The sequence below is a fragment of the Lynx canadensis genome, chromosome F2 (genome assembly GCF_007474595.2).
Source record: "Lynx canadensis isolate LIC74 chromosome F2, mLynCan4.pri.v2, whole genome shotgun sequence".
Lineage (NCBI taxonomy): Eukaryota > Metazoa > Chordata > Mammalia > Carnivora > Felidae > Lynx > Lynx canadensis.
In genome coordinates this window covers 19069862-19091657 of record NC_044320.2, presented here as the reverse complement: position 1 = coordinate 19091657, position 21796 = coordinate 19069862, and the positions used below count along the sequence as shown (strand labels likewise).

Here is a 21796-nt window from a genome sequence, read left to right as displayed (position 1 = left end):
TTTTTATTCTGTTGTTTAATTTTTAGTGTGGCTGTCATATAATGGGTATTTTATTTTTCTTATATACATACATATATACACATATATACATATATATACATATATATATACACACACACATATATATGTGTGTGTGTATATATGTGTGTATATATATATATATATATACATACATATATATATATACTTGTCATTAAGTTAGAAGATTTACTTAACCAGAATATCTTACTACCCTAATCATCCTGAGATATTTTTCATTATATCAAGTGGAATATTATTTCCTCTTTACATTCATATGATTTTGTATTTTATATTGTTAAACTGTTTTATTGTTTTATTTTTATTTTTAATTTTTTTAATGTTTATTTTTGAGAGAGAGAGAGAGAGAGAGACAGAGCATGAGTGGTGGAGGGGCAGACAGAGAGAGGGAGACACAGAATCAGAAGCAGGCTCCCAGCCGGCAGCAGAGCCTAATGCAGGGCTCAAACCCACAAACTGTGAGATCATGACCTGAGCTGAAGTTGGATGCTTAACCCACTGAGCCACTCAGGCGCCCCCGTTAAACTGTTTACAGGACAGAGAAAACCACTGAGAAACTTACTGATACAAAATATGACTTGATTTTTATTTTACTAGAATTTTGTTTGCTAAAGAAATCAATATATCTCTTCGTTAAAGTGTGTATGTTACCTGTAAACTTTGATACAATTAAAGGGCACTTGTAGTTTTGGCCTCTTTCATTTTCCCTGTATAATAGATCCAAAATGGATGTTTGTTTTTGTGGAGAGAGGGCATGCAAGCCAATCAATCTCTTCAGAGTTAACAGTGTAAAAGTAACTGATGAAAACAGAAATTTTCTGTTGTAATCATTTCCCCTTATTTCTTTAGGAAGAGCTATGGGAATTGAATAACAAAGCTAATTGTAAATCTGTTACTCTCTGTGGTCTTTACATAAAAGTTATTTAATAAGCCTTCAATTAACACCTACCAAATCTGGAACAACATTTTTTAAATGACTGCATAATCATGGTCAGGGGAGTTCTTTAAAATAAATATTTTTCTTTTGAGGAAAATAAGATTGTTGTAATTACAGGCCTCTGTGATTAAAATGCTAATAAAGGTGATGGAATTTACAATCAATGTGGAAAGGATGTCATGGGTTGAAGAGATACACATAACTTGAATTGGCAAAGTGCTGAGTTGGTAAATGAATTAAAAGTCACTATAAAAAAAAAGTCACTATAACTCTTGGCAAATCTTAGTTTCAAATGCAACTGGTAACAAGTGTTTTATCTTTCTAATAACCTTTATTTAAATTTCTTTTCTAAAATTGATGTTTATGAATGGTATTAATGTCTGTGTTGCACACTAATTGCATAAATTTATTTTTGTACTTCCTGCATGTTTTGGAGGATAAGCTTTAAGCCACAGTATGTTCATCTGTGAAATGAACTGTTGTAATAAAATTACAGTAGTTTTGGAGCACATGGGTGGCTCAGTTGGTTAAGCATCCAATTATTGATTTCGTCTCAGGTCATGGTCTCATGAGTCGTGAGGTGGAGCTCCATGTCGGGCTCCGTGCTGACATCACAGAGCCTGCTTGGGAATCTCTCTTTCTCACTCTCTGCCCCTCCCCTGCTCAAGCTCTCTCTCACTCTCTCACAAAACAAATAAAACCTAAAAAAATTTTTTTTAATTACACAAATTTCTTTTTCCTGTGTGTGTGTGTGTGTGTACACACATATAGCATAATATTTTTAAGGTTAATCTTTGTTGTACTTCATACCAATACTTCATTCCCTTTTATTGCTGAATACTACTCTGTCATTTGGATGTATCACTCATTATTTATTCACACATCAGTTGACGGACACTTTAGCTGTTAATTCTTTTGAGCTCTTGTAAATAATGCTGCCATGAATATTTGTGTACATGTTTTTGCGTGAACACATATGTTTAAAATTATTTTGGATATAAACCTGAGAGTGGAATTGCTGAGTTATGTGTTAATTATATGTTTAGCTTTTGAGGAATTGCCTAACTTTTAAAGTAGCTGTACCATTTTATATTCCCACCAGCAGTCTATAAGAGTTCCATTTTCTCTGCATCCTTATCAATACCTGGTATTGTCTATATTTTTTGTTATATTCATCCAAGGGAGGTAAAGTGGTATCTCTTTGTGGTTTTGATTTACAGGACCTTGTTGGTTAATGGCGTTGAACATCTTTATGTGCTTATTGGCCATTTGTATATATCTTTGGAGGAATGTCTATGCAGATCCTTTACTCGGTTTTTAATTGAGTTAGTTGTCTTTTTATTATTGTAGTTGTGGAGCTATTTACATATCCTAGATATAAATCCCTTATAAGATATATGATTTACAAATACTTTCTTCTATTCTGCAGATTGACTTTTTTTATTAATTAGTAATATTTACTGAATAATTAGGATATATCAATGATCTAAGCACTTTCCACATAGCATCTCGCATTTAATCATCTTCACAGCAGCCTTGCCATATGAGTACTTCTTTTTTAAATTAATAATCTTTATTTTTTAGAGCAGTTTTCAATACTCCACAAAATTAAGCAGAAAGTACAGTTTCCATATAGCCCATGTCCTCACAAACATGTAACCTCCCCTGTTTCCAACGTTCCACCCCAATTGTACATTTGTTACAAATGACAAGCCTGCATTGACATATCATTATTATCCCAGGTCCATAGTGGCTTGACTCTTCATTATCTTGATGATGTACTTTGAAGCACAAAAGTTCTTAATTTTGGTGAAATTCAACTTTTTATTTTTTTTTCTTTTGTTTTTTGTGCTTTGGGTCTCTTGTTTAACAAACCATTGCCTAATCCAAGGTCGTGAAGATTGATGCCTTTTTTTATGGTAAGAGTTTTAAAATTTAGCTCTTAAATGTATATCTATGATCCATTTTGAATTAATTTTTGTATAATTTTTTGTATATTAATCCACTGAGAGGTGGATGGGTAGGAGTTCAACTTTGTTCTTTTGCATATTGGACGTTCATGTGTTCCAAGAGCATTTGTTGAAAAGACTGTTCCTTCTCCTTCAACTTGTTTTGGCACTTTTGTTGAAAATCATTTGACTGTATGGGCGCCTGGGTGGCTCAGTTGGTTAAACGTCCAGCTTTGGCTCAGGTTAGGATCTCAGTTAGTGGGTTCCAGCCCTGCATCTGGCTCTGCACTGACATTGTGGAGCCTGCTCGGGACTCTCCCTCTCTCTGCCCCTCCCCCTCTCGCACTTTCTCTCTCTCTCTCTCTCTCTCTCTCTCTCTCTCTCAAAAATAAATAAATAAAAATCATTTGACTCTAAATGTGAGAGTATATTTCTGGCCTCTGAATTCTGTTAATCTGTATGTCTGTCCTTATACCAGTGCCTCAGTGTCTTCTGTACTGTAGCTTTGTAGTAAGTTTTCAAACAGGGAAGTATGATTCCTCTAAGTTTCTTCACCCCTACCACACACTCACATTCTTCTCACTTCCCTATCCTCCCAGTAATTGTAAATTAATATTCATAGTTTTAATTATTATGAGTATGTAATCACTCTTCACAGTTGAGCCATGTAATATATCTTATTTTCCTGTCCTGTGCATTATTCTGTTTTACCTAGAGTCAATGATTCTTTTTTTTCTACCCAGTCACAAAGCCTTCCTCCAGTGGTAAAACTGAGTTCAGTACCTTTGAGCACATTAAGTATCCCATCAATCATGTATATGTAAGACATCTCTTCCAGATCTATATAACCTGCCTAATCCAGATTGGTTGGTTTTACTCTCTGGATTTATTCCATAGGTTTGGGTTTAAAAGACTATTTTTTCATCATCATAGAAATTTCTTTTGCCCTTTCTTTTTTGGTGCCTGGATCCTTTAATCTTCCTGTTTCTTTCTTTTCTCCCCCATTTTGGTGGAGCATATTTTCTAAAATCTTCCTGAAATTTTGAAGGTATTGCTCCATTATGTTCCAGCTTTTAGTGCTGTTGTTTAGAATTCTAGTGCTGTTCTCATTCTTGATTTTTTTTTTTAACAGGAAGCCCATATTTTCACTGGAATTTTGTAGAACCTACTTGTTCTTAGTCTTCTGAATTTTCATGATGATGCACTTTAGTGGGTCTGTTTTTGTTCTTTTTTGGGCTCTCAGCATGCCTGGAAGCTTGTCTTTTTACTGGGGAAAATGTTCTTAAAATTATTTTGTTGATAATTTCCTTTCCTCTGTTTTTTTTTTTTTTTTTCTCACTCTGTTACTCTTGTTTAGATGTTATTCCTTGTTTGTGTGTCTGTCTCTTTTTCTCTTCCTCTACTATTTTCCATTTCTTTGTCTTTTTACTCTACATTCTGTAGATTCACTGAACTTTTTCTTCTAACCTTTTAGGTGAAATATAGGTCTGTGCTTTCTTATTTTTCATTTCCACAAGCTCTTTATTATTTAATGTTCTTACAATTTTCTGTTCTTATTTAATGGATACAGTATCTATTCTGAGGATTCTAGTGACCTGATTGGATGTTTGGTTTAGGTGTGTGTGTGTGTGTGTGTGTGTGTGTGTGTGTGTGTGTGTGTATGGTTTCTTTTTACTGCATATTCTTTGTTTCCTGCAAGTCACTTGTTTTCTGTTTATTTTGGCATCTGGTTTTCATACTAACAACTTTCCTTGAGGTCCTATGATGTTTGGCTGCCTCCTCACATTTAAGAGATAGTACCAGAAAACTAATGGGAAAATTTGGATGCATGGCTGTAGCTTGTTGACTGTGATCTTCATTTTAGGGTGATCTCAACTGGGAACCTAGCTGACACCAACATTGGCATTCTTTAGTCTTTCCTCTAGGACTGACCATATTTCCAAAAGAAAGCTCAATTCTGTTATCTAGCTTCCAAAATTCTAGAAGTCAGGTAGATAGAGAAGGGTAAAAGGTCTCAATATTCAGTATACAAGTACTTACTTAATGCACTGATAATTAACTCTAACCATACTCTCTGTCCAGTAGCTCTCAGGCCAGAGGCAGCTTGTGTTACTTTCTCCAGGGAGTAAACCACTAGACTTCTGGGCTGGGGACAGGACAGTCATGTGCCTCAATAGAGTACAGAGTGGTCAGGATGCCAAACTGCTTCTCACAGACTTCGACCTGTTTTCCTGTTTCACCTTCACGTTGCTTCCAGTGCCATCTGGGACCATCATCCCAGAGTCTTGTCAGGGTTTGTGGTATAAATTATGTTGCTTCTAAGCTTTCTCCACTGTTTATCTTTTCTCAGCTTCCTCAGTAGTCTGTTACCAATTATTCATCTGCTTTCCTGCTTTTAAAATCAGTTGTTGTCTCTTCTATCAAATATTAGTCCTTGTAGATTTGTGCTATTTAAAAAATCTCTTTATTCTCATTTTGTGGAATTTCAGGAGACGGTGAAAATAAATGCTTATTTCTAATTCACCATCTTCAACAAAAAGGGACTCTACTTCTATTTTTAATCTCAAAGGCTTCGCAGTTTTTCTTTGACCTTCGCTATAACCCTCACTTGATTTGTTTTTAAAATATACAAGAAGCTGTCTTAACTGACCTTCACATAACTGGCGGGCCAGATTAATGAATGCTCTCCATTCCCTCTGTAAAATACATTATGGATGCCCACTGCAAGGAGCAAAAAGCTACCCTGAAGTGTATCTGTGCACTTCTGCTCCCACCACCTGAATTGTGTGTGCTCGCAGGGGTCAGTTTATTCCATTTTAAAGAAATAGAAACTGGAAATAGTAGTTGATACATTATAGTGGGGTCATAGAAGAAACATACCATGGAACTCTAGTAGGCCATATCAAAAGCTAATGAATGAGTACAGAGTTTAATTTAAAGTACAGTGTTTATGCTTTGCATCCTTTTTGTTACGATTCTCTGCTTTCATTTTTCTGAGTTAAATGGGCAAGTGCTACCCGAAATGTATTGCATAACGGCTTGTTTTCAAATAACATAGAAAGTCATTATACCCTATGGGTCAAATGTATGCTTCTGTGGTGTTGCATGCTGAATTTTCACATACTTCACAAGATGGTTGTTTTTGCTTAGTTCCAGATGTTGAAGTGAAAGGTGAGTGCTCCAGCTATTATCTCCTGTTACAAGGTGCTGGCAAGAGAAAATGTAAAGCCACCTTGATTCACTCGGCCAACCAGATCAATGGCTCATTTGCACTCCGTTTCATTCATGGAAAGATGAAAGCAAAGACAGAAGAAGCCAAACTGAGTAAGTGTTGATTTCAGGTGGAAAACGTTTTATATTTGTTTGTATATGTAGTTAAACCTTATGTGCTTTTTAGGGGGCGCCTGGGTGGCTCAGTCGGTTAAGCGTCCGACTTCAGCCAGGTCACGATCTCGCGGTCCGTGAGTTCGAGCCCCGCGTCGGGCTCTGGGCTGATGGCTTGGAGCCTGGAGCCTGCTTTAGGTTCTGTGTCTCCCTCTCTCTCTGCCCCTCCCCCCTTTCATGCTCTGTCTCTCTCTGTCTCAAAAATAAATAAAAGTTAAAAAAAAAAATTTTTTTTTTAAACAAAAAAAAACCTTATGTGGTTTTTAATGAACTTATTTTCCCCAAACTCCATTTTGCTCTCAATTTACCTTTTATTTCAAACATACAATAGCATATTTGAACAATTTAGAGTCTGTACTCTAAATTAAGCCCCTTTTCATTCTACCTAGTAAAATTTAGTAGGTCAGACCTCAGTGCTAAATAGGAAATTTTCAGTGTTTTCCACTTTACACACATATTATTTTTCTACAATTTATACTTCATTTTTACTTCCTCTCAAGAATCTTAGTCTGTTTTATTGCCCATCTTTTTTTTTTCTTTTCATTTTCTACATTTCGATTATCCATCCCTGTATGACAAACCACTCCAAGTGTAGCTTCAAAATGCCTATTTATTATTATGTTTTGTAGTCCTGTGGGTTGACTGGGCACAGCCAGGTGGTTCTATTTTGAAGTCCCACTTAGAGCTGAGACTCCATCCACTTGAAGACTTTGTGCAGCTTGTTGTATAAGACAGCTTCTTCAGCCACACGTTTGGCTCCTGGATTAGGATGATGGAGAGCAGATGAGATGGGTTAGGATGATGTTCTCTTCACAGGCCCTTTTCTCATAGCCAGTGAGCTTCCTCACGACACCTTAGTCTCAGGGTAGTCTGATTTCTTACATGGTTGCCAACTTTTCTTAGAGCAGTTGTTCTAAGAAGCCTCAGGGTTTTTTGACCTAGCCTAGAAGTCATTCACTGTCCCTTTTACCATAGTACCTTACTGATTTCATAGGGTTGGCCTGGATTCACTGTGGAAATCACTGCTGTTACACAGCAGGTAAACAGGAGTAGTTTGTTGGGAGCATCTTTAGAGACTGGCTGGCTTGAGTAGCTGACCTGTAAAAGAAAATGTGATGGAAGAAATTCTATTCTGCTACCTAAATTCCTCAATTTAAGAGGTTGGTTAGAGTTTAAAATGTAAAATAATTTAGTATGCTTAATTTCTGCATCTTAATTATTATTTATTTTGAAATAAGCAAGACAGAGATGAGTAATTGACTTGTTTTTTAAAATTATGTAATAACACTTTCCTGGGAACTCAATATTATTATTGTCATAGAACATCTTTAATACTGACTTTTTTTTATTTCTCAGGCTTTCCTTTTGACTTCTTGTCACTTCCACATTTTTCTGGGGAGCAACTTATACAGAGAGAGAAACAGTTAGCTAATGTCCAGGCTTTGGCTTTGAAAGAATGTCTGAGTAAGTAATGGTTTGTACATTTCATTAAATGTTTACTTGTTCAGAAATAATGCATTGTTATTGCTGTACTTTTTTTTAATTTCATTTTTAAAGTTTATTTAATTTATTTATCTTGAGAGAGTTAGAGACAGCATGACTGCGGGAGGGAGGGAGAGAGAGAATCCCAAGTATCTCTGCACTGTCAGCACACAGCCTGATGCAGGGCTTGCACCCATGAAGCCGTGAGATCATGACTTCAGCCAAAACCAAGAGTCGGACACTTAACCGACTGGGCCACCCAGGCACCCTTCACACTTTTTCTCACATTCTTTGCCTTTTAGGTATAATGCTCATTTGTAGAACTACTCTTGGTAGGGTAATGCAGAGTAGAAATGGTCTGCAACTTTTTTCCCACCAGACTTAGAATCTTTGTATTTTATTCGTACATCTCTGTTAACATTCATAAAAACGTTTCTTGAAAATTTTATATCTCATTCCCTTTAGCTATATATTGGAAAGATACCTAACTTTTATCCTGATTGCTATAGACCTTCATTTTTATTTTACATCCAAGTTAGTTAGCATATAGTGCAATACTGATTTCAGGAATAGAATCTGGTGATTCGTCCCCTACATATAACACCCAGTGCTCATCCCAACAAGTGTCTTCCCTCATGCCCCTTGCCCATTTAGCCCATCCCCACACCCACAACCCCTCCAGCAACCCTCTGTTCTCTATATTTAAGAGTCTGTTATGTTTTGTCCCCCTCCCTGTTTTTATATTATTTTTGCCTCCCTTCCCTTATATTCATCTGCATGGTATCTTAAGTACCACATATAAGTGAAGTTATATGATATTTGTCTTTCTCTGACTACTTTCGCTGAGCATAATAGCCTCTAGTTCCATCCACATAGTTGCAAATGGCAAGATTTCATTCTTTTTGATTGCCGAGTAATACTGTATGTATACACACACACACACACACACACACACACACACACACAGACTACATCTTTAGCCATTCAGCTGTCAATGGACATTTGGGCTCTTTCCATAATTTGGCTATTGTCAATAGCACTGCTATAAACATTAGGGTGCATGTATCCCTTCAAAACAGCACACCTGTATCCTTTGGATAAATACCCAATAATGTAACTGCTGGGTCATAGGATAGTTTTAGTTTTAATTTTTTGAGGAACCTCCATACTGTTTTCCAGAGTGGCTGCACCAGTTTGCATTCCCTCCAGCAACGCAAAAGAGATCCTCTTTCTCTGCATCCTCGCCAACATCTGTTGTTGCCTGAGTTGTTAATGTTAGCCATTCTGACAGGTGTGGGGTGGTATCATTGTGGTTTTGATTTGTATTTCCCTGACGATGAGTGATGTTGAGCATTTTTTCATGTATCTATTAGCCATCTTGATGTCTTCTTTTGAAAAGTGTCTCTTCATGTCTTTTGCCCATTTCTTCACTGGATTATTTGTTTTTTGGGTGTTGATTTTGATAAGTTCTTTATAGATTTTGGATACCTACCCTTTATCTGATATGTCATTTGCAGATATCTTCTCCTGTTCCTTCGGTTGCCTTTTAGTTTTGCTAATTGTTTCCTTCACTGTGCAGAAACTTTCTATCTTAATTAGGTCCCAGTAGTTTGTTTTTGCTTTTCTTTTCCTTGCCTCCAGAGACATGTTGAGTAAGAACTTGCTGTGGCCGAGGTCAAAGAGGTTTTTGCCTGCTTTCTCCTCCAGGATTTTGATGGCTTTCTGTCTTACATTTAGGTTTTTCATCCATTTTGAGTTTATTTTTGTATATGGTGTAAGAAAGTGGTCCAGGTTCATTCTTCTGCATGTCGCTATCCAGTTTTCCCAACATCATTTGCTGAAGAGACTGTCTTTATTACACTGGATATTCTTTCCTACGTTGTCAAAGATTAGTTGGCCATACGTTTGTGGGTCCATTTCTGGATTCTCTATTCTGTTTCATTGATCTAAGTATCTATTTTTGTGCCAGTACCATACTGTCTTGATGATTACAGCTTTGTAATACATCTTGAAGTCCGAGATTGCCTCCAGCTTTGCTTTTCTTTTGCAGGATTGCTTTGGCTATTTAGGGTCTTTTCTGGTTCCATACAAATTTTAGGATTGTTTGTTCTAGCCTTATGAAGAATGCAGGTATTATTTTGATAGGGATTCCATTCAATATGTAGACTGCTTTGGGTACTATCGACATTTTAACAATATTTGTTCTTCTAGTCTGTGAGCATGAAGTATTTTTCCATTTTTTTGTGTGTCTTCTTCAATTTCTTTCTTAAGCTTTCTATCGTTTTCAGTGTATAGATTCTTCTCCTCTTTGGTTAGGTTTATTCCTAGGTATTTTTATGGTTTGGTGCAATTATAAATGGGATCCATTCCTTGATTTCTCTTTCTGTTGCTTCACTATTGGTGTATAGAAATGCAGCTGATTTCTGTGCGTTGATTTTATTTTATTTTATTTATTTTTTTTTTCAACGTTTATTTATTTTTGGGACAGAGAGAGACAGAGCATGAACGGGGGAGGGGCAGAGAGAGAGGGAGACACAGAATCGGAAACAGGCTCCAGGCTCTGAGCCGTCAGCACAGAGCCCGACACGGGGCTCGAACTCACGGACCGCGAGATCGTGACCTGGCTGAAGTCGGACGCTTAACCGACTGCGCCACCCAGGCGCCCCTGTGCGTTGATTTTATATCCTGCAACTTTGCTGAATTCATGGATCAGTTCTAGCAGTTTTTTGGTGGAATCTTTTGGGTTTTACATATAGAGTATCGTGTCATCTGTGAAGAGTAAAAGTTTGACCTCCTCCTGGCCAATTTGGATGTCTTTTATTCCTTTATGTTGTCTGATTGCAGAGGCTAGGACTTCCAATACTATGTTGAATATTGGTGGCGAGAGTGGACATCTGTGTCATGTTCTTGACCTTAGGTAGAAAGCTCTCAGTTGTTCATCATTGAGGATGATATTAGCAGTGGGTCTTTTGTATATGGCTTTTATGATCTTGAGGTACCCTTCTATCCCTACTTTCTTGAGGGCTTTTATCAAGAAAGGATGTTGTATTTTGTCAAATGCTTTCTTTGCATCTATTGAGAGGATCATATGGTTCTTGTCCTTTCTTTTATTGATGTGATGTATCACATTGATTGACTTGTGGATATTGAACCAGCCCTGCATCCCAGGTACCATGGTGAATAATGCTTTTAATATATTATTGGATCCGGTTGGCTAATATCTTGTTGAGAATTTTTGCATCCATGTTCATCAGGGAAATTGGTCTGTAGTTCTCCTTTTTAATGGGGTCTTTGTCTGGTTTTGGAATCAAGGTAATGCTGGCCTCATAGAATGATTTTTGAGGTTTTCCTTCCATTTCTATTTTTTGGAACAGCTTCAGAAGAGTGTTAATTGGATTCTTGTTTTGGGGAGATTTTTTATTACTAATTCAATTTCTTTACTTGTTATGGGTCTGTTCAAATTTTCTGTTTCTTCCTGTTTCAGTTTTAGTAGTTTATATGTTTCTAGGAATTTGTCCATTTCTTCCAGATTGCCCAATTTATTGGCATATAATTGCTCATAATATTCTCTTATTATTGTTTGTATTTCTGCAGTGTTGGTTGTGGTCTCTTCTCTTTTGTTCTTGATTTTATTTATTAATTTATTTTCCTTTTTTTTTTTTTTTTTTTGATCAGACTGGCTAGGGGTTTATCAATTTTGTTAATTCTTTCAAAGAATCAGCTTCTGGTTTCATTGATCTGTTGTACTGTTTTTTTGGTTTTGATAGCATTGATTTCTGCTCTAATCTTTATTGTCTCCTGTCTTCTGCTGGCTTGGGTTTTATTTGCTGTTCTTTTTCCAGCCCTTTAAGGTGTAAGCTTAGGTTGTGTATCTGAGACCTTTTTTCCTTCTTTAGGAAGGCATGGATTATTATATACTTCCCTCTTTTGATGCCTTTGTTGCGTCCCAGAGGTTTTGGGCTGTGGTGTTATCATTTTCATTGGCTTCCATGTACTTTTTAATTTCCTCTTTAACTTCTTGGTTAACCCATTCTTTATTCTTTAGTACAATATTCTTTATTCTTCAAGTATTTGTTGTCTTTCTAAAGTTTTTCTTGTGGTTGACTTCAAGTTTTATAGCATTGTGGTCTGTAAATATGCATGCTATGATCTTGATCTTTTTGTACTTGCTGAGAGGGCTGATTTGTGTCCTGGTATGTGATCTATTCTGGAGAATATTCCATGTGCACTGGAAAAGAATGTGTATTCTGCTGCTTTAGAATGAAATATTCTGAATATATCTGTTAAGTCCATCTGGTCCAGTGTGTCATTCAAAGCCATTGTTTCCTTATTGATTTTCTGCTTAGATGATCTGTCCATTGTTATAAGTGGGGTGTTGAAGTCCCCTACTATTATGATATTCTTGTCAATGAGTTTCTTTATGTTTCTGATTAATTGATTTATATATTTGGGTGTTCCACATTGGGAACACAAATGTTTACAATTGTTAGATCTTCTTGGTGGATAGACCCCTTAATTATGATATAATGCCCTTCTTCATCTCTTGTTACAGTCTTTATTTTAAAATCTAGGTTTTCTGGTATAAGGATGGTTACTCCAGCTTTCTTTTGGCAACCAGTAGCATGATAGATGGCTCTTCATCCTCTTATTTTCATTCTGAAGGCGTCGTTAGATCTAAAATGGGTCTCTTGTAAACAGCATATAGATGGATCTTGTTTTCTTATCAATTCTGTTACCCTGTATCTTTTGATTGAAGTGTTTGATTGGAGTTTTTAGTCCATTGACATTTAGAGTGAGTACTGAAAGATTTGAACTTCTTGCCATTGTGTTAGGCACTCCTATAGAGTTAGGAGTTTCTGGTGGTGTTTTCTGGTACTTTCTAGTCGTTGTTGCTTTTGGTCTTTTTTGTTTTCTTTCGTCTTTTCCCTCAGAGAGTCCCCGTTAAAACTTCTTGCAGGTCTGGTTTACTGGTTACCAACTCCTTTAGTTTTTGTTTGTCTGGGAAACCCTTTATCTCTCCTTCTATTTTGAATGACAGCCTTGCTAGATAAAGAATTCTTGCCTGCATATTTTTCTGGTTTAGCACGTTGAATATATTCTGCCACTCCTTTCTGGCCTGCCAAGTTTCTGTGGATAGGTCTGCTGTGAACCTGATCTGTCTTACCTTACAGGTTAAGGACTTTTTTCCCTTGCTACTTTCATAATTCTTTCCTTGTCTGTGTATTTTGTGAATTTGACTGATATCCCTTGCTGATGGTCGTTTTTTGTTGATTTTGATGTCCGTGTCTTTCTCCGTGTTAGGGAACTTTTCTGCTATGATTTGCCCACATAAAACTTCTACCCCTTTTTCTCTCTCTTCATCCCTCCAGGACCTCTATGATTCAGATGTTATTCCTTTTTAAATTTTTTTTTTCAACGTTTTTTTTTTATTTTTGGGACAGAGAGAGACAGAGCATGAACGGGGGAGGGGCAGAGAGAGAGGGAGACACAGAATCGGAAACAGGCTCCAGGCTCCGAGCCTGACGCGGGGCTCGAACTCACGGACCGCGAGATCGTGACCTGGCTGAAGTCGGACGCTTAACCAACTGCGCCACCCAGGCGCCCCAGATGTTATTCCTTTTTAATGAGTCACTGAGTTTTCTAATTCTCATATCGTGCTCTGTTGCCTTAATTTCCCTGTTTTTTTCTGTTTCACTGTTCTCCATAAGTTTGTCTTCTATATCGCTGATTTGATGCTCTGCTTCATCCATCCTTGCTGCCATGGCAACCATTCAAGATTGCACCTCAGTATCGCATTTTAAATTTTGTCCTGACTAGATTTTACTTCTTTTATGTCCAGAAAGGGACATATGATTCTATGCTTTTTCAACCCCAGCTGGTATTCTTATTATCGTGATTCTAAATTCAGGTTCAGACATCTTTCTTATATCTGTGTTGATTAAGTCCCTGGCTGTCATTTCTTCCTGTTCTTTGTTTTGGGTAAATTCCTGCCGAGTTCTGTGGCTCAAGTTAATGCAGATTGTTGTGTTAATCCTCAGATCAATTTTCTAGGTGTGCAAAATGGTTTCGTGATGATTTGGCTGCATTTCAGGGATGAGAGAAACAGAACTTCCATGCTGCTCTGCCATCTTACCTAACTTTAACTTTTGTCTCTAGACCTTTTTATAAAATTTCTTGTTAGATATTTTTGGTTGTAACAGGAGGATAGAGACTGCAAATAGAAAGAAATGCAACTACAGAGAAATTACTGTTATCTTGAGCATTGATTCTTTAACCATTGAGACTTTAACCATGACTGTTAATAAAAATTCATTTCATATACTGAGTGAAGTTAGCTTTATGGATTTTTCTTATTCAGGAAAGTAACACTTTTTCCAATGGTCATAGTTTAAGGTTTTACTTCTATTAATAAATGTTAACTTAATATCAGTGTTAACATTCATTAGTCATCTATCAGTCTTATTCATTAGTACCTAAAGGAACTTATTTTAAACTAATTGATAAAGAATTTTTAAGAAGTTGACTCAAATTGTGAGGCCTCATTAGTTGCAGATAGAAAAAATGTGATATTAGGATTAAGTGGATATGGTATAAAATAAAAAGTATCCATTCTTTTCTTTAAAAGCATTTAAAAAACATCTTGAATTCAGTAGGCTGTTTTATTCAATGAAAATTAATTTTAGAATACTTCGTCTCAATTATTCTGTAAGAGTTACCTACTTTTTCAGTTCGACAAATCAGGGTAATTCTGTAGTCTTAAACTCCAACCACTGATTTATTTTTTTAATTGTATAAATGATATTAGCTCAAGGAAAATATAGTTAGAAAGGCAAATCAGTTTCAATAAAAAGTAGTACATGTTACAACCAAGGGAAAAAAAATACTGGAATAGTATTGTTGTGGCTGGAAAACCCCTATTTCAAACATCAGCCTACAGTATTACTCACTTCTTAACTTTGTTCTGCCCCTGCTAAATCCCTCTTCAGGCCCTACTTTCTTACCATGGGCCTTCTGCAGCTCTTTAAAATTCTTTTCCCTCCATATCTCCCCTCTCCATCGTTGCGTCTCTTCCTTACCCTTCCAACCAGAAAGATTGCCAGAGTGGAATAGGCAGCTCTCTGAAGCTGATGCATTTCTCCTTTGGGTAGGAAGAGTTAACCCCCCTGTTTGGGCCAGAAGGGAAATACTAAAAGCTATACCTAGACTGCTGCCTGCAGGTGTGATTGGAAGCTCTGGGTGGGGGTGGGGGGAAGAGCAGACAGAAGTACGGAATAAATGCTGAAAATATAGAAGGGCCACGGGCAGCTGAGCTGTGCCAGCCATAACTGTAAAGATGCCACAGCTTTGGGTGAAGCGCGAGGATGGTGGGGAGCCTGAAGCTGAAGGAAGCCATATAGCTAGTAGCTGCTAGAGAAACCAGCTCAGAGCATATCCAGGAAATGACCAATTTGCAATCCAAAGCATGAAATCGATGAATATTAATGATCCAGTTAATTTATGATGGAAATACTTGCTGAACCAATCTCTCCTGTACCCAGAGTCAATACTGGATTAAAAATTTGGGGTAAAGTTGCATCTTTTCAGAACTCCTGTATCTCTAAAGACAAGAAAATGACAGCAAAACAAAGTTTCTAATGTAAAATGTCTGAGTGTATTTCAGTGACTTTCAAAGAAGTGAAATATAAATATAAAAGTAAAGTAGTATAGTTAATTAATTTACACATGGTGAAAACTAACGTAATAGGAGCAGCTTTCTTTGGGAAAAAATCAACAATTCAGTATCAATACAAAGATTATAGCCTTTGCTGAAAAACAAAAAGTTGTTCTGGAAGATTTTTTCAAAATTATCAACAAGTCATAGAGTAGACTTATAACATCCCCAGTGGTTCTTTGATTAGTACTGAATCAGAGAGGGTAACTGGAAGAGTTTACATAAAAATACACATGCAGGGGCGCCTGGGTGGCGCAGTCGGTTAAGCGTCCGACTTCAGCCAGGTCACGATCTCGCGGTCCGTGAGTTCGAGCCCCGCGTCGGGCTCTGGGCTGATGGCTCAGAGCCTGGAGCCTGTTTCCGATTCTGTGTCTCCCTCTCTCTCTGCCCCTCGCCCGTTCATGCTCTGTCTCTCTCTGTCCCAGAAATAAATAAACGTTGAAAAAAAAAATACACATGCATTAATTGAGACACTTTGTTTTTTACAATAACACAAAAGTCAAATAAAATTTCTGTTTTAGTTTAGTTTTTTAATAATTACTTCAGTAATTTTATTTATTTTTAAAATTATACTTAATACTATTAGAATACTTACAATTTTATAATTCATGTTTACTTGATTTTTTGTAACATAGCTTCTTGCATTGGGAAGTATTAAATATCTTATTTCACTGATTTTTAAAGAAGCAATTTAGGAATGCTGGACAATTTTTAAATAAGATTGTTCAGTATGATACAAGACAAATGCCAAAACAGCAACAGTCTTGTCATTTTGCTCCAGTACTGCAGCCATTACTTTGAGTTTCCCACTTCTTTTTTAAATTTATAGAACCTAGTAGAAACCTGATTAACACTCAGTCTCTGGTACTTTGGAATATTCTGGTCTATATTTTTTCTTTAGTAAATACTAAGTTATTGCTATCTTTTTTTATGAATAGCATTCTTTTGCTGATTCATTTTTAGGCTTCAGTCCAATGTTTTTCTCCCTAAACTTTTGACACTTGTGTGCAAACTCATTTATGCAGAGGTTTTTTGTATAGGTAAATTATGCTGCTCATAATCCTGTTAAATTTCATCTGTTCCCTCTTTCTATTTCTCAGTCCTCAAGGCCAGAAGGAGTTCTACCCTGCTCTCAAGATAGCCCAATGTTGTAACGTAATTGACTGTTTTAATAAGCATGGGTCAGGTTCATGATTTAAGTTTATTTTTAATGTCAATAAAAATGTAGAGCTAAATTCTGAAGCATATTACCTATTGTGCATCTTTCATGTGCAAACAAACCACTGATAACTTTTAATTTTAGAATGACTCCCAGCAGATTGTGCAAAAAATAAAAAGAAATGAAGCTTTTTATTTCTCACTAAGAAGTTGTAATAACAGCAGCATATTTTATAATCTTACTTTACCATTACTAATGTTCTTGAGTGCAGGAACCACCTTGGATCATAACTGGAATGATCCTAGCAATATCCACGTTGGTAGGGTGGGATTTTGCAGAGACATTGTTGTAAAGCTGATGTTCTCAAGTAGAATCTCTAGACCGGCTACTTTCTTCTCAGCCTACTCTCTTACATTATTTATGTGTCGACCTCATGTGATAATGTTCTGGACTTTAATCCTCTGTGTCCAAGAGCACAGCACAGTGCTTTGTAGACAACAAACTCCATAAATGTTGAGTTGAATTCTATGAATTTACAATTTACTATTATAGAAGAAAATGCTATTAGTTCAGAAGTGTTTTAAAAATGTAATATTTTGGGTGCGCCTGGGTGGCTCAGTCAGTTAAGTGTCCAACTGTTATTTTGGCTCAGGTCGTGATCTCATGGTTCAGGAGACCGAGCCCTTCATTGGGCTCTGAATTGATAGCACGGAGTCTGCTTGAGATTCTCTCTCTCCCTCTTTCTGTGCCCTTTCCCCACTCACCCTCTCTCTCTCAAAAGAAATAAACCTTAAAAAAATGTAATGTTTTGACAAAAGTAATACATGGGTATCGTTTAAAATGCAAATGGTATTGAAAACTTCATGTAGAAACCAGCAATACTCTCCCTTTTCCTCCCCATCTTTCAGTCTTTGTCTGTAGACAGCTACCCTCAACTCTGCCAACTGGTTTTCCTAACATTTCCTCTAGTTTTTTAAGTAATGTGTGTATGCTATTTTTTGATTTGCCAGTTTCAGACATTATCTTGGCATCTAACACAGAAGATAAAGACTTAGCTTTCTCCTATCACCTTCGCTTTCTCTTTCCACCCTTTACAGTGAAGTCATGAATTTTGGTCAGTGTTTAGTTTTAACATTATTATCACTATATAAATAAGTTTACCACTGAGTCTTGCAATATATGATGATAATTACCTCTCTTGTATAATCTTTGTTTTTCTTATGATGTGGATGATCATTTTTATTTGCCCATTCTTTTGTACAGGCAAAATATTGTTACTTTTCCAGAGGCTCCAACATTTTTCTACCTACTTAATAAGTTCATTATATGTTCAAACACAGTTCCTTTTTATTTCTCTTCATTTTTTTTTCCAGAGTGTTTACTATTTTTCTCTGTTGTGTTCAGGTTGCTTCTTAGACCTCTTGACTTCTTAGAGACTTCTCTTTTCTTCTTTTCTTCTTTTGGAGTCTCCTTTTATCCAGACCCCTTGTCTTCCTTCTTGGATTACTCCCTTGTTTGGTTGGTGACTATCTTTTAGTAACTACTTGAATAAAAGTTCATGGGTCATAATTTTTTTTGAGTTCTTGCTTACCTGAAAATATCTTTACTTGATTGACAAGTCATAAATACTTCTAGGTTGAAAACTATCTACCTTCGGAATTTTGAAGATGTTACTTTATTGTCTTCTACATGGTCGTGTTCCTATTGAGAAATCTGATGCCTATTTTTATCCTTTGTAGTGCTTTATTTTTGGTTTATTTGATTTTACTCTGTTCTGGAATCTTTATCTCCAGAAGCTTTACTCTGAATCATAGTGTGTATGTATTTGCTGTTCTCTCGCTCTGCCCCCAGTTTTTTAAGTTGTCCATTCAATGAGCCATTTCAATATAAGATTCACATTCTTACATCTGAAAATTTTTATCTCTTTAAGAATTTCTTTCCCTTTCTCTTTTTTTCTCTTTCTAGAACTTTTTTTTTTTAATTTTTTTTTTTCAACGTTTATTTATTTTTGGGACAGAGAGAGACAGAGCATGAACGGGGGAGGGACAGAGAGAGAGGGAGACACAGAATCGGAAACAGGCTCCAGGCTCTGAGCCATCAGCCCAGAGCCCAACGCGGGGCTCGATCTCACGGACCGCGAGATTGTGACCTGGCTGAAGTCGGACGCTTAACCGACTGCGCCACCCAGGCGCCCCTCTAGAACTTTTTTTAATTATATATTGGTTTTTCTGGACAGAATACCCAATTTTCTTTCCTATTTCCATATTGTTTTTTGTTCTAGTTTCTGGAAAATATCTGGCATTTTATTTTAAGCCCTTTTATGGTATGTTTAAAATTTGAGTTCTCATGTACTTAATTTTAAAAAGTCTTTTTCTTGTTCATCAATTGTTCCTTTATCAAAGCATTGATTATTTCTATGAGAATATTAATGACAGCAAGCTTTCTTTTGTTCTCTGCAATGTTTTTTTGTTTTTTGTTTTTTGTTTGTTTGTTTTTTCCTGCTGGGCTCTTTTTTCTTCTTTGCTTGCGTTAGTCTTTCTTTTCATCTTAGATTTTTTCCTATTTTGAGGGTTGCAATAAATAAACCTCCTTACCCACCCAGTTGAGAAATAAACGTAAAAACACACAGATGGAAATAAATAACAGGTAAAAGCTTGATTGAAGGATATGACTTTTTAGATCTATGGCCAGGTGAGTTTTCTGATACATAACCCAGAATTGAATTTCCCCCTCTTGAATGAAGAGCTAGGCAACTGAAAAGCTAGGCCCTGTTGGGGCAGGGCCCTTATCACATTGCAGAGAGCATAAATTCTGAGAACCTGCCAGCTCAGAGGAAGGTTGGGGAGAAGGATCTGATCAACGAATGCCTTGTTTCTTCTCCAGACTAGCTCAAAGAGTGACAGCTGGGAGAAGGGAGCTACAGGTGTTACTGAATTAAAGTCTTACATGTGTAAACATAAGACCGTGGAAATGCAGAGTCCCTGCTCTCCTCAACACCTTTTCTTAAATGTCTGGTTACTCGTTTCTGTATGTCCTGTTTTAAATGGGAAGCTTTGTGGACTTTAGTCTAATATACTGTCTGGCAAGCTGTACTTGTAAAGTGGTGGAGTGACAAGTCAACATTTTGCTTGTGAGCTCCTGTCCCTACCTCTGCCTCAATATCAGGACCAAGCTCTTTTCTCTGGGGGCATTCAGTTTTTCAAAAGCGGAATCCTTTCATCTTTCTTGGGAAGCATTTATACCTCCTAGCTTTCTGGCTACAGCACTTGGAGTTGGACCTTTCAGTATATAGACCTCTATTTAATCCCCCAGTTTTAGCCCCAGCTTCAGTGCTACCTTTCGGTGTGCCTGATGACACCAGTAGGCTGGGACTCTTTTTCAGCTTCCTCCCCCCAAAATGAGAACAGCCTCCTGGCTGTGAGGGGCGGAGGGTGGGGTGAAGACCTTTATTTAGTTGTCTCCTCCTTTTCTAAACATCCATGCGTCCAGTCCTAGTTTACCCTGGATCTCACCGTCGTCTTCTAATACCACATAATAGTGCTTTTGCAGGCACCCAGTGGACCCTTCCTGTCCTGTCCCAACTCAGTTACTGTTCCACCATCGTCTCTTCTTCTAAAATGTCAAAAACTGTCATTATTAATTGTTTCTGCTTTTGTTGACCTTTTTTTATTCCTTTGTTGTAGATTTAGGTTTTAGGAAGGAGAAGAAATAGATGGAATTGGTCAAGTGACCACATGTAACTGAGAGTCTTACAGGTTTTATTTTCACATAAACACCAACGTCCTTAGTGGTCTGCAATATATTCTGAAAACTTGTAAACTGTATATTTACCATTTATCACTTGTTGGCATTAACAGATTATTCTAGTTTTGTTTATCTCACATAACTGGAAATTCTGTCATTACCTACAAATGGGATTAAAAGGAAAATAGGCATGTTGATTTGCTGGAGAAATTCAACTGTTTTACTTTTGAAAACATTTCCCATGAAAGAGTAGTGGATGTACTTCTAGAGAGGCTTTAAAATAATAGGCATATGGTTAATTATATTGTTTTGTTGTCTTACAGAAAGGAGAAAGTTGGCAAAGCAGCCTGAAGTAGTTTCTGTTGATGAACTCAAAAATCTGTTAGTACTCACAAGGGAACACTTTGTAGATCATTTTGATGCTTTTCTTCCTAAAACAATTTCAATAAAGACAGACAAAATTAAAACCTCCGATATGTCAAATGGTAAGTTTTTTGTTGGTTTAAATATTGGTTCTTTTTGTATGTTTGGCATTTATTATAGTGATTTATCATTAAAACTAATAAAATGTTGGTCAAATCAAGATGTATCTTATAAATTTAATTAGTGATATATATTTGCCTAGTCAAGTATGGTGTGTATATATGATGAACTACTTCTCATCATTTGAATATTAAAAAGTTTCTGATCACTCCTTTTTTTTTCTAAGTTTGTTTGAGAGAGAAAGAGCTCATGCATGTGTGTGTGTGGCGAGCAGGGGAGGAGCAGAGAGAGGGAGAGAGAGAAAATCCCAAGCAGGCTCCATGCCGTCAGCACTGAGCCCGACACGGGGCTTGATCTCACAAATGGTGAGATCATGACCTGAGCTGAGTTAAGAGTCAGATACTTAACTGACTGAGCCACCCAGGCATCCCAGTCACTCCTTTCTTTAAGGAGGTTTTTGAGCAGAGGGAGAAGCATTTTAAGGTGGTTCCTCTTACTGCTTTTACGAAGCTACTAGAAGGGGTGGATTTCTATTAAGTTACGTTTTTATAAGATAAGAATAGTAGGACCTACGCAGTAAATTTACTATAGTTAAAACTATATACAGTAAGATGCTCTACATTTGCCATTCATTGTAGCAGGAACAGTCACCAGACTTCACTGAAGGAGCAGGATATCATTTCTGTATTCATTTGCATTTTTTTCCTATTTTCCTGGTTCCTATTCTTGTGATGAATTTGAATGGAGTGAAGCTTTACAGGATCTAACAAGAAAGCATTTGGTGATTGCCTAGCCTTTTAAAAGTCCAGGATAATTTTTTGTTTTTATTCCATGAGAATCCTTTTTTATTCCATAGGTTAATAAGAAAATGACCAAAGAATCAAGTTAACCGTAATGTTTGTTGAATG

General features: G+C 36.8%; 1 protein-coding gene across 1 annotated transcript in view; it reads left to right on the top strand.

Annotated features, from left to right (window-relative positions):
• Window positions 1-21796, top strand: part of LOC115506163 (MDM2 binding protein) — a 78499-nt gene that overhangs the window by 29855 nt on the left and 26848 nt on the right. Inside the window, exons 12-14 of the mRNA XM_030304031.1 lie at window positions 6076-6249; window positions 7666-7773; window positions 20729-20890. Coding sequence (XP_030159891.1) covers window positions 6076-6249; window positions 7666-7773; window positions 20729-20890 — 444 coding nt within the window. The remainder of the gene's footprint in view (window positions 1-6075; window positions 6250-7665; window positions 7774-20728; window positions 20891-21796) is intronic.